At 32.1% G+C, this 14,583-nt stretch overlaps 1 protein-coding gene across 1 annotated transcript in view; it reads left to right on the top strand.

Annotated features, from left to right (window-relative positions):
• LOC123294191 (neuroligin-4, Y-linked) overlaps positions 1-11,756 on the top strand; it is a 97,265-nt gene extending 85,509 nt beyond the window's left edge. The window contains exons 3-8 of the mRNA XM_044875299.1: positions 5,160-5,357; positions 5,471-5,719; positions 5,835-6,325; positions 7,587-7,738; positions 7,809-7,924; positions 9,488-11,756. Of these exons, the coding sequence (XP_044731234.1) occupies positions 5,160-5,357; positions 5,471-5,719; positions 5,835-6,325; positions 7,587-7,738; positions 7,809-7,924; positions 9,488-10,464 (2,183 nt within the window). The 3' untranslated portion in view covers positions 10,465-11,756. The remainder of the gene's footprint in view (positions 1-5,159; positions 5,358-5,470; positions 5,720-5,834; positions 6,326-7,586; positions 7,739-7,808; positions 7,925-9,487) is intronic.
• The last annotated feature ends 2,827 nt before the right edge of the window (positions 11,757-14,583 follow it).

The raw sequence follows: 14,583 nt of genomic DNA, 5'->3' as shown, positions 1-14,583 counted from the left end.
CCGATATTATTTGTTTATATAAGTAATTATGACAAGTTGTTTTTTTATTTATATATTATTTTAATTAATTAAATATACAGAATGGCTAGCTAAGTTGGTTACATATAGAAAACTTTTTATACCATGTATATATGAAATATACATAGTATATTAAGTTTAGTACCAAGTTTGTAACGCTTAAAAATAATGATGCTAGGAAAAAAATTTTATCATAGGTGTTCATAAAATCACCTAATTAGTCCATTTCTGGTTGTCCGTCCGTCCGTCCGTCCGTCTGTGGACACGATAACTCAAAAACGAAAAAAGATATCGAGCTGAAATTTTGACAGCGTACTCAGGACGTAAAAAGTGAGGTCAAGTTCGTAAATGAGCATCATAGGTCAATTATGTCTTGGGTCCGTAGGACCCATCTTGTAAACCGTTAGAGATAGAACAAAAGTTTAAAGGTAAAAAATGTTCCTTATCAAAAACTAAACAACTTTTGTTTGAAAAATTTTTTCGTAAACATCACTGTTTACCCGTGAGGGCGCCAATTAGGCGGAAATTTTATAATATGTACTATACTTGATTATCAGTTATGTATGCGTCACATGTTTGTATGTGTAATGTGATAAAGAAATCAACACTGACTATGCATGGTATTTCAATAATTAACTCAGTCAATTGGTTGTTTTCACTTGTTTATTATAAGGTTAGGTGAGGTTATATTGGCTGTCACGAAGGACACAATTAGGCTATAGAGCCTATTGTGATATCATATATGTGTTTTATCACCTTTCCACTGATAATTTCATTTATCAGCTCCTCAATTTCAGAGGCTGAGTGCACCTCCGGCGGGAATCGAACCCGCTACCCTAATCATACCGCGGACGGAATTGGTTACGCCTTAACCAACGGAGCTAATAACATTCACTTATTCACTTTTGATATCGAATATGCAAGGGTGTCCATAAATTGAGAAAGTTCGATAGAACAGATAATTAGGGGAAACGGTTCAAGAAAACTCCCGAAATATGTAGGAGTGTATTTAAATAATTTTATAAAAGAATAATTACATGTATGGAGCGCGAAGGTGGATACGTTGAGGCAAAAACGAACTGATCATCAAACAATTTTTCTCATAACAGTACAAATCGATAAAATATCAAGCTTCAGAAACGAGTTATTGGCACACCCATGAAGGTTATAAAGTGTTAAAGCATTAGCGCGTCTGTCCCTGAAAATTTGTAGAATTTATAGTTCATTTTTAGACCAGCCACGCTGTCATCATTAAGTAGTATCTGCGAAGTTAGCTGTTTATGAGTACAAGTAGATGAAGTTAGTTGCATAATGTACAAATTGATATAACATTTCAAAGTAGCGCACAACAGCTCGCTTTTATTGATACAACTTAGCGATCGCAGCGCCTCACTTATTTTATCCATATTTCGGAGACAATATTTTCTATAGCGATCGTTCTCCTTCTTTATAACCTTCATGGGCACACCTGTAATCATATTCCCAACCTAAAAGTACTATTACTACTATGTCCGTACGTCACGTTTCATTCTAATTGAAGATTGATTTTGATTTTAATCAAGAAAAACAAATTAAAATGTTGAACATACCAACTCTGACTAAAATCACAGAGTAAGTAATTAACGTACATAAGATTATTTTCCAGGCTCAAGAGAGCAAAGAAAAAAAAATAGAAAACTAATACACAAGAGTGACGTATCATGTTCTAATAAACAAGATCAGATTGAAATCTTAACTAATGACAGGAAATAACATTTAATCGTCAATTTATTGACTGGCAGCATATCAGTTAACAAAAAACGAAAGAAAAAAAACAAAAACAAAATACGAAAAAAAAAAGAGACTAAATATTTTGTGACGCCAAATGTATTTGAACGTGCGTGAACGTACCAAATATTTTATTTATCAACTACAAACGAACTAAAATATCTATGCCATCGAAAAACAAACTTGAATATCGAAAAAAAGGGACACCGTTGTCGTTATTCGATTAATTCTGATGAAAATGATTCATCCAAAATTCGTAGCTCGGAGGTTTTTGGGGTCGTTTAACACTGACATCCGAGTTACCCACATTACCCGAAGTACCCTGGGCAACATATACCTCGAAGATCAATTCTGTCGCAATATTCGTGTCCAGTGACACCAAAAACTCCCGTGTAACAAGTTTGATCTGATTATTTAAGCTGGGCACCAAATATTCCGGAAAACCATTCTATCGCGATATTCGTTTTCATCGACCCACATCATGCCCAGCTCTTGAAAAGATTGATTCAATTGTGTCAGCTATTTTTGGAAAACCTTTCTCTTTTAGATGGATATTAAGAAACCATAGTAACTTATAACAATACTGTATAAACGTGTAAATGAAAAGCCTAATAAAAAAATAGCACATTCTTTAATGATGCAGTCATTCCATAGACCACAGCTTTTTTTAAGCCTGCTTACCATTGCCATATTGACTGCTTAACGGCATTAGTGATTTTTCCAGTAGAAAGATTCCTGTACAAAATTTTTCTTTGCATGCGACTTCATATTGTAAAGCCTTATCAAAGAAATCATAATACTAGGAAAGATTAAGGCAGAAAATGGTTGTTTTTACACATCTCCAAATGGTTCGTCAAGTAGAGTCTAACAGTATGTCGCATGCTACAACCTAGCCTAACATAACATAAACACAAACTTTACTTGACACTCAAACCTTGAACCAACGCAATCCCATGCGTATAAAGAATATCATAGACAAGAGAGAGAGGTAGTAATTCTTTATGATGTTTTTTTTTGGTTTGTGCCATATCGTACACTATCTATGGTTTGTGTTTCACAATTCAACACAAACATTCCTTTTCTCATATGATTAAAAATTTATAAAACTAATAAACTACAACATAATAGTATTGATCATTCATTTTTATTGGATTCAAAATCACAGGTCAAGACCCCATGGACCATCGTCATCTAACAAAATACGATCATATCTATATCCATTTCATACAATATTCACCTGATTACGCTCCTTCTTTTTATCGCGTATACCTCTGTTTTTTCTCATATTTCCCACGAAAAGAAAGACTTATCGCACTGGATCGAACTTTAAATAATGAATTTCAAAATTATTTTGTTTCATAATTTATTTTTGGTTTGTAATTTTAATTTTAAGTGTCAAAAGCAATTGACAAAATGCTGGAATATCATTGGCTTAAAAATATTGGCGTAATCCACGCTTATTGGCCAAACGCTAATCACCTAATCGAAGCTGATTGGACAACGTCACAATTTGTTAGATACTTGGAAAGTATAATTTGTTCACACACCAAAACACCAATGTGCAGACCGTCACCAAATAAGCAACGAGTAACATACACTATTTATAAGAGTAATTCCGATTAGCTAATTCAAACTGATCGATGAATACTGAATATCGCGTCAGAATTGGTCTCCGAGGTACCTGAAGCTCATTGTAAACGGTATTCACGTCATGTACTAGAGTTTTCGGGAGATTCGTTATATAATCGGTCCAAAATCCTTCCCCGGAAGTTTTTGGAGTTGCTGAGCACGAATATTGTAACAAAATTGATCTCCGAGGTACCTGATGCCCGATTCCGTCACGATATTCAGGTTCAGCGGCCTCAAAAACCCCCGAGTACAGAGTTTGGACCGGAGATAACGTGGATACCGTTTACCCTGGCACCAAGTACTTTGACGACCAATTCTGACGCAATATTCGTATATTAATGTCGAGATATCATGGATTTTAGCAGTTTTCAAGATTTTGAGTACCTCATCAGTCTAGCAAAACATAAACTAAGAAGAAAAATGCGAGTGCAAGCATCTAATGAGGGTAAAATATGCCCTTCTTGATGGAGGTTTGCTGCTCATGAGTTGTTTTTTTTTTCGTTCTTCCTGTGATATTTATTTTTGTTGGGAATAATTTATTTAAGAAAGAGAACAAATACAAACAAACAAATATACAAACAAGAAATTATGATGTAATAAAAAAATAATTATGATAAGAAAAAGTATATATATATATAAATCGAAAAAAAATATTACATACTTTGGTTTTTTTCCCCTGTTCGTATCTGTTAACTACCCACAGCACAAAAATATTGTGTATTGTATTTATATTCGACATTATCGACATTATCGACATTACTACCTATATACCATTGACGATTATTGAAAATGGGTTTTTCGATTAAATTAGAAAATAATTTGTTTTCTTCTTTACATTTTTCTTTTCTACCACAATATATTAGCGAATTGCCGAAGGAAATGAATGCTATTGTTTTTTGTACAGATGATGAAATTTTGGAAAAATGTCTTCCAATGTTCACCCCAATCCTACCTAATAGACGTCAAAAATGACCATCGTTAAAATTGTATCTTCTACGTTTATTTGTCTGTACCCTCTTTAGCGGTCGCAATTTAAGTCCGATTTGAATAAAATTTGTTATCAAGAAGGGTTTTGGTATTTAAAAGATCAAGTTCGTTAATGAGAAAAATTTACAGATAAACAAAGGGTGGGGAGATGCGCAAAATACAAAATTTCGCATTTTTTTAAATAAAGCAAAAAAGTACTTCTTGATTTTTTCTCTAGGCGCTTAGTAAAAATGCAATATTCGATTTTTTTTAAAATGTGTTAATTTTTCAATCTCTGAGGAAATTTGCTTAGCTAACGCAGCTCTTGCGCTACGAATTTCTTATTATGTACATGACGAAATATGAAATCTGTTTTATTTTTCGTTTCTCCCTTCTGTGTGTGTGTTTTTCCGATGGAAAAATAGTGAAGTGCCTTGCGAACAGAAGGATTTTCTTCATGTCATAATAAATATACTTATTGAGAAATTGTTTAAAAAATACTTCTCAAAGAAAATATGAAGAAAAGTATCTCTTCTTTATTATTTCCTTAATTTTCATTTACCCGCATGTTTTTCTTTTGGAAATCCCAAAGAGCTTGTTCCCCATTTTCTTACTTCTTTTGGGCATTAAATTCTTCCTATTAATTTAATCAGTTCTTCCATTGCCAGTTGATTTTTCCTTCTTAAATTACTTCTTCTTCGAAATGTCTAAGAACAATCATTTCCCTAACCAGATTATGTACCAAATTTTTCAATTAAGACTTCCTTTTTTATTTACAGGATTTCTCAATGCCAACACAGATACATATACAAGATCACCAGCAAATTATGGTCTTATGGATCAAATAGCTGCATTACATTGGCTACAGGAGAATATTGCCGTATTTGGTGGAGATCCAACAAATGTAACAATTGTCGGCCATGGAACGGGTAGTGCTTGTGTCAATTTTTTAATTACCTCCAGTGCTGTACCCGATGGTAAGCCATAAACAATTCTTTTTTACGATAACTAGCAAAAATCATCCCAAAATAGTACAAATTAATATGCCGTTTTGTCGCTGTTAGTTAATAACATTCGAATCTTTCCTTAGGTTTACTATTTCATCGGGCTATATTAATGTCTGGTTCAGCTTTTTCGCCGTGGGCATTAGTTCAAGAGCCGGCTAGATATGCAGCACAAGTGGCACAACATGCGAATTGTTCACCAGAGTTACCACATTCACATCTGATGAAATGTTTACGAGAACGACCATTAGATGTGCTGCTATCAACGCCAGTCAGAGCACCGGATTTTGCCTTTGCATTTGGACCAAGTGTAGATGGTGTAGTCATAGATACAGGTAATGTAAAAATTAGATTCTACAATTAGCGGGGCATATTATGCGAAATTTCAACTCCAGGGCTATTTCCACTCTAGAATTGAAATCTATGATCTAACATCTTTCTAATTTCTAGGTGAACCCTCATCACAACTGCAAGAAAGTCAAAATTACGATCAATCGAATAACGTAAATAAAAAAGAACTAATACCAAATGCAATAACAACGTTAAACAACGTACTGCTAAGGAAAACCGCAATATCAAAGCTAACACGTTACGATTTAATGTTGGGCATTGTAAAGGCTGAAGCATACTTTGCATTTAATGGTGAAGATGTACAATATGGTATTGAAGCTGATCGACGATCGAAAATTTTACGAACATTTGTACGAAATACATTCAGCTATCATCTATCGGAAATATTAGCAACAATTGTTAACGAATACACGGATTGGGAACGACCTGTCCAACATCCGATAAATATCAGAGATGAAACATTAGAAGCATTATCGGATGCACAATATGTTGCGCCGGTTGTACAAACAGCGGATTTACATTCGGCGGAACGAAGGAATTCATATTTGTATGTTTTTGATTATCAAACAAAATTTGGAGATTATCCACAGGTAAGATCAGATAATACACACTTTTATTCTGAGTTCTCATTGAGTTCTTCATTTTTAATTACCGAAATAAAAAAAGAGGTGTTATAAGTTTGACCGCTATATATGTGTGTCTTTCTGTCTGTCTGTTGTATCGTAGCGCTCAAACGGATGAACCAATTTTGATTTTTAACTTCCCGCTAAGAAAATAGGGAAGTTATTGTTTTCACCCCGTTTTGCCAAAATCGAGTTTTCATCAGATCTCGACGTTTTAAGGTGTCAGGAAGCTTTCCTGACTACTTCCGCGAGGGTGTCTGTATGGCTGTATGTATGTATGAGTGTGTGTGTGTGTGTGTGTATGGATGTATGTAAACCTCTCATAACTTTTAAACGGCTTGTCCGATTTGATCGCGGTTGGTGCGATTCGAAAGGGCTTAACCAAACTTAGATTTTGAGGCCTATTTGGATTCGAACCGATAGATTTCGAGAAATCTCAAAAACACTGCAAACAAAAATTTTTTTTTAAGTGGTTTTTTTTAATAACTTTTAAACGCCAGGTATCGATCAATTCCAAAAACTAATCAGCTCTCAACATCAAAAAACCACGTCGATCACCACCAGTCCGGTCAAAATCGGTTGAGTCGTTCGTGAGTTGTCGTTGATGAAAGAAAACCCAAAAAAGCGTTTTTTCGTAATAACCTCAAAATTTTTTGTTCTATCAATTGAAACTTAAAGATTCTTCATGAAGCTTCAAAAACTGCGTCGAATGTCACCAACCGCGTGAAAATCGGTTTATTCATTCTAAAGTTATCGCGATTTGAAAATTTAAAAAATAGTGTTTTATCAAACGTCTATGAAATTTTTGAGCTGAGAGATATAACATCAGAATAGATAAAATTTTTTACACGTTTATGAGTCAATACTTAGCGGGAAGTTACAGGGATGACCTGCAGGGTCAACCGTTTTCCAAATTTTTTTTTTTTTCGTTTGAAAGATTGTTTAATGGAGAGTGTTCTTAGCTATGTTTCTAGTTCAAGTTTAGGATTCCGTACCCGAAAAAGCTAAAAAATTGGCGATGGTCTTCAAAATCGGCTAAGTTTGGAAAAACCTTTAAGGAAAAAGGAAATTTAATGGAGAGTGTCCTTAGATATGCTTCAAATGCGAGTTTAGGGTTTCGTACACGAAAAATTTCTTGGGGGTTTTTTAAGTTTTGTAAATTTCACTTGTTATCGAAGAAATAAAAAGTACGATGCCATAAAAATCTAATTTTCTTGAATTTTTTCAGAGACAAGGTTGTATACATGGCGAAGAACTTCCATACATATTTGGTGCACCATTAGTTGGTGGTATGTCACATTTCATACGAAATTACACAAAATCTGAGGTACTTTTAGCTGAAGCAACTATGATCTATTGGAGTAATTTTGCTAGAACTGGGTAAATTAACGTACAACCAAAAACTATAGTATTTTATTTAAAAGTAATTTAATATTTTCAAATGTTTTAGAAATCCTAATGAGCCACAAGAGACTGAATCAGCACACGGACGTCAAGAGAGAAACCGGTTTAAGAATATCGAATGGACCGCTTATGAAGCTGTTCATAAGAAATATTTAAATTTAGGTTTGTACTTCAAAAAGTTAAGAACTAGCAAAAATAGGTGCAGTATTTACTGCAGAATCCAAAAAATTTAACTTTGTTCTATCGCATTCAAATTTTATCCAATTTTAATAAACCAAGCATGTAATCCTAATAAATTTGGGTCATACTTTTCAAATTTTTCATCAAAATTAACCTAACTCTAATAGATTTCAAGAATGTGGGGTCCCGGTTTCAGAATTAAGCACATAAGTGATAGCTAGCGAAAAACTGATATCAGAACTGAAAAGAATAACCCAAAATTAGTGGGTTTCAAAAAAAATTCCAGTAAGATTGGATCAAATTTGACCGTGATATCAAAAAAATGGAATTTTTGAACTTTATGACGTCATCAGAATCCAAAAAATTAAATTTTGCTCTATCACATGCAAATTTTATCCAATTTTGATAAACCAAGCATGTAATCCTACTAAATTTGAGTCATACTTTACAAATTTGTGATCAAAATAAACCTAGCTCTAATAGATTTCAAGAATGTGGGGTCCCGGTTTCAGAATTAAGCACATAAGTGATAGCTAGCGAAAAACTGATATCACAGCTGAAAAGAATAACCCAAAATTAGTGGGTTCCAAAAAAAATTCCAGTAAGATCGGATAAAATTTGCCCGTGTTATCAAAAAAATCGAATTTTTGAACTTTATGACGTCATCAGAATCCAAAAAATTTAATTTTGCTCTATCTCATGCAAATTTTAGCCAATTTTGATAAACCAAGCATGTAATCCTACTAAATTTGGGTCATTCTTTTCAAATTTGAGATCAAAATTAACCTAGCTCTAATAGATTTCAAGAATGTGGGGTCCCGGTTTCAGAATTAAGCAAATAAGTGATAGCTAGCGAAAAACTGATATCAGAACTGAAAAGAATAACCCAAAATTAGTGGGTTCCAAAAAAAATTCCAGTAAGATTGGATCAAATTTGACCGTGATATCAAAAAACTCGAATTTTTTAACTTTATGACGTCATCAGAATCCAAAAAATTTGATTTTGCTGAATCACATGCAAATTTTATCCAATTTTGATAAACCAAGCTTGTAATCCTACTAAATTTGGGTCATTCTTTTCAAATTTGAGATCAAAATTAACCTAGCTCTAATAGATTTCAAGAATGTGGGGTCCCGGTTTCAGAATTAAGCAAATAAGTGATAGCTAGCGAAAAACTGATATCAGAACTGAAAAGAATAATCCAAAATTAGTGGGTTTCAAAAAAAATTCCAGTAAGATTGGATCAAATTTGACCGTGATATCAAAAAAATGGAATTTTTGAACTTTATGACGTCATCAGAATCCAAAAAATTTAATTTTGCTCTATCCCATCCAAATTTTATCCCAATTTTTATAAACCAAGTATGAAATCCGACTAAATTTGGGTCATACTTTTCAAATTTGTAATCAAAATTAACCTAGCTCTAATAGGTTTCGAGAATGTGATCAGAATCGTTATCAGAACTCGACTTTAACTGTTCAAAAAAAGAAATTTAATAAACTTTTATTCAGAAATTAATTTAATCAAGAAATTTTTTTTGTAGATACAAAACCAAGATTAAAAAATCATTACCGCGCACATCGCCTATCATTCTGGTTAAATCTAGTACCAGATTTACATCGACCTGGCGGTGATGATGTACCAAACTCACACCATGCATTGGACGAAGATGATATTATACCAACACCGAAAATTCCACCATTAGCACCTCGCAAACTTAGTCCAACAGATCTACCGGCAGGCGGCAGTAATATAGATTACACCAAAACAACCTTATTAGGTTCATCCCTCGGTGGAATATTAAATTTAACAGGGCAACATATTGTGACCACAACAACGGCTGAGAGTAGTATTAATAGTGGTTTTGAAACAAGCGATGACACCGATTTTGGTTTATCCACAACACAAAATTCCATTGAAGATGGTTTCGCTGCATATTCCACAGCGTTAAGTGTCGTTATTGCAATCGGATGTTCTTTACTAATATTAAATGTGTTAGTATTCGCTGGTGTGTATTATCAACGGGATAAATCTCGATTACATCATCACGAACATAACGGAAATGGTGGGAATCCTCCAGGAGTGATTGGTTCAAACACAAAAAAACGTAATGAAAATGGACAAATCCCGAATAACATTTGTGGTGACTTGGAAACAAGTATTGTTACACTAAAAACGGATCCAGCGACAATATTAAGTCATCACCATTCACATCACACGCATCATCAATTACCCCCACCAGAATTTGCTGATTTACCACAAAATAATGTAACATTACCACGTCATCCACCCCCACCACCGAAGGTTACCAAACCAGTTGGTGCACATCATGTGAACACGCTAACGAATCAACAGCATCAACAGAAACAAGCGGAAAATCAACCGTTATTATCAGCGCACAGTATACAAATGATAAATACTGGAACGTTAACCAAAAAAAATACACAATTAAATGCAAAACAAATGAATAGTGGGTCACAACAGGTGGGCGGGAATACAATGGAAGAGTTAAGAGTGTGACACGAAAGTACTGAATCCATGATTATACTTTGATGATGAGATCATCAACTTTGAAGATCAATGCGAAGCATCATCAAGCGTTACCAAGAAACTTAAACTTAAAAATATATTTAAACTTTACTATTCTTATATATATTTTTTATACTTAATATGATCGGGGATATATATGGATGGAACTGCAGGACAGTTTGATTTGACGGAAGGTCAAATAGAAGAAAAAATAATCTCCCTCCATGACTGTATAAAGTTACATACAAATTAAGTCAGTGATTCTCGAGAAAATATTGTGTAAAACCTCTTCGAATAGCAAGAAATTCTAATTTATCTCGATTAAGAGTAATTTCGAAAAGAAGTTTATGAAGAATCTAAGATATGTTGTTGCGTGTAAAATAACAGATGGCGTGGTAAATCGACTAAACTCATTTTTTTCGTGGTTCTAAGAGAAATCTTGTTACTGGGAAACCTTAAAGATTAATGAATCGACCAAAAAAGGCTTGCTTCGATCGATGCAATACTTTTAAGGATAAACACAGGCCTTATCAAATGGGGATTAACTGTACAAGAAAACCTAAAGAAGTTTTTCAAGAGAAACGATAATATTACCAAAAATATGTGGGAAGTGAAATAGCTCTCTTTAAAAATATATCCCGTAAACCAAGAAATATAACAACCTCCTCCTTGAGTGCCTTCGAGTGCTCCCACCATAGCAAGTTTAAAACGATTTTACGTTCAAAAGTAAAACGAAAGTGGAAAGATTTAAAAAAAAAGATACTGTGTAAAATACAACGATGCAAGTTCAATTAAAGCGGCCTAAGCATTTTTCATATAATTTAATAGATTATTTTATGCAGACCTCGCATTAAAAAGTTCAATTCGAAGTCAGAGATCCTTCGTACAGGCAGCTTTCACCTAAATAGACCAAAGTTCCAAGTCATAGGCAGGTCGGATTAACCATTAAACCCCGCATGCTGTCAGTTGATGAAATACTTCCTTACTTACATTACAGAACCATCTATTAACGAGTAGTAAAACTAATAATAGGTTGCATTCTCACGTTACGTTACATATTTCATCTAATTTTAAGTACAAAGGATTTAATAATATCTCAATTATACAAAGCAGGCAATAATTTAACGATAATGATCAATGGTTCGCTAAATATCTTGAGATATCTTTGGAATCGAATGTTTTTTCTCCGCCCAAAAGCTTGAACACTTGAATTTTACTTCTGATCTAAAACGTTTTGAACGCACCAATAAAAAAAAAAAAAGCATCCCCGCTCATAGGTTTATTTTTCGGGCATAAGTGTGATATTAATATTTATAAATTGAGACTATATTTAAATTAATTTAAAAACAAACAAAAAAAATATCTTTTATGAATGCAATAAATAAAATTGAGACTTATAAATTGACTATTGAGATTTGCTCAAAATTTAAAAGTGTATATATTTTAATAAAAAAAAAACCTTTAGCAAAATTTAAAAATAAGACTTCATTCAAGGTCACTACAAAAGTTAACCAAGATGGCTGAAATTTGAAACATCATGAAACAAAAAAACTTAACGGGAGCTTGGGACCAAGCCTGCACACACAAAAAAAATGTAATAATAATTATCATACCGAGAAATGATATTATTTTTAAAATAAGTGCGTAGAATTTTTAATTTAAAAAAAAAAATAAAGCTAAACTTTTGTAGTCACCTCTGTAACGTATACTAAATTAAAATTTAAAAAATCGTGTACTGACAAAAAAATAAATGAACTTGTGTACCAACAAAAAAAAAATAATGAAGACAATTTATTAAAAATCAATTTTAGCAAACCAAATGAATAAAAAAATAAATCGTAAATAAGACTTTGAATATTAAAAATTACAGTAAAAACCCCTAGTGTTAGTGTGTATAATTTAAAAAAAAATTTATCACGATATATACATACATAAATAATTTAACAACGTACGGAAATTAAAAACGAAGAAAAAAAGTATTAGTTAAAAGACAGACCTATCTAAATGAAAAATGTGAAAAAATTATTTAAACAATTTTCTTTCAGTAAAACAAAAAAAAAATCATCTACAATTATTCATAGACAAATATCCTTTAACGAGTTTCGTTTAACCAACCAAAATAAAACTAATCATTTAAAAAAAAAATTATGTTCTCTATTAATTTTTGTAATTGTTTTTGTAATGTCTTTTTATTTGTAAAATCAAAGAGAAATTCTTAGAAATCACTTCTTTCACTAATTATTAAAAGTTCGTTTTGAAGAATAAATTCTAAAAACTCAAAAAGTCTCTATGAATTTATTTTTATAAATGGCCGCATTCAGATTAAATCAACTGTTTGACATTTACTTAATGGCCTACACAATGGCTGTTTCCCATTTAGAATCACAAAACAGTGTGTGATACACTGTGTAAAAGATTAACTATATGAATTCATAATTCAAAGATTGATCATGATTTCATTGGAAAATTTGTTCCAAAATGTCACTCCACACATTGCTGGGGAGCTTTTAAATAGAAATCAACAGATGATTAATTATTCTGCGCCACTGTTTTGCGAGCGGTATATTTAAACTTTCCGATTTGATAGAATTTAGCACAATGAGTTTAAAATAAAGGATATTTGTCTATAAAGAAAATACTAGCTGAAGAAACGAATTAATCAGTGATTTAACCTTGTGTATTTAAAATGTATCATACAATTTAGTGTTTCTTCAAATAATTATCTTTCTGAAATTATTAAAGAATTCTATTTTCTGAGAATTTAAAAAGTGTAATCCGAAATATAAAAAGAATTTTTACTTTAGAGATTTGTTCTTTTACGTTTAAAGTGATTCTAATGACAATGAAGCGATATGCTTACATCAATACGCAAGTACCACAAGTTTTTTTCTGTCCTACCCTTATCTTCCTTATTTCTTTATCAAATTCTATGATTTACCCCTCATTTTGAAGCTTATTATGTCTAGATTTGACGAAAAATATACTCACGGTTTAAAATTTATCGCTTAGGAAAAAACCACGTTAAATTCCGCATGGTTCGAGTTAGTTTACAATAATAGTAAATACTACTTGGGCAGATAAAAGCGAATTACTTTTATCATTAACTAGAACACTTCAAACGCAAAATGACACAACTTAGATTTCAAAAAAACTATTAATGTTAAACTGTTATTTAACCAACAAAATTGTTTATACTTTAAAATATATAAACTCTCACAGAATTATTGAGTGTTTTTTTATGTTTTATAATCTGTATGGGTCCTTTGCGTATTACAAAATTAACTGTTATCTCTTGAGTGAAAAAGAAAATTGAAGAGTAGCTTTGATTCTCGACTTAACCTTCAAAAAAATGCTATAAATTTTTATTTTATCCAAATCATTTCTTGCAGAATAAAAAAAAAACTTTAACGCTCTGAAGATGGCAGCAGCACTGACGCTACGTAATTGTCCCATACTTCACCAAATTTTTGTTTTTTTTTTTTTTGAGACTATTTGTAAAATTAATGTCACAGTTTTTATTTAAATATTTCAGGAGACTAGTAAAAAAAATGTTTATTGTAAAAATTACATGTTTTAAGTGTACACACAAATGTTAAATCAACGATTATTTCAAATTTATAAAATGTAAATAAAAAATTAAATAACATTGTCGAAACTAATCTTTAATACGTTGTTGTTCTTTAATACATTACCCATAAAGAATCAAGTATTATGACGTACCGTAAGCGAGAGTAAACTTGGCGAAACTAACAGTACTATAGAGATTATAAAACTGGCACCATAAAAGAAGAACGGGGAACCCCACTAATCATAGAATTTTATACATGTATAAGCGAATAAAATATTAACCATAATCTTTATGGCTATTTTCATCAAAAACACAAAAATTGTCAGCGTTTTTTTGTATTCTTGTGTGGTGTAAAACAGCCATAATGTTTTGTTTATATAATATCGATTTATATTCAAAAGTCGTTATTGTAATTATAGAGATAAGAATTTATCAGTTATTAAATCAAATTCAAATGTTAATAACATTTTCAAGAGATATCAATCAAATTATCATAATTGTTTTTATGATCCGTAGTCAAAATCCAACATCATTCAAAATAT

Source organism: Chrysoperla carnea, chromosome 2 (assembly GCF_905475395.1).
Source record: "Chrysoperla carnea chromosome 2, inChrCarn1.1, whole genome shotgun sequence".
Lineage (NCBI taxonomy): Eukaryota > Metazoa > Arthropoda > Insecta > Neuroptera > Chrysopidae > Chrysoperla > Chrysoperla carnea.
The sequence above is the reverse complement of the archived record's forward strand: the minus strand, read 5'-3'. Positions and strand labels throughout refer to the sequence as shown.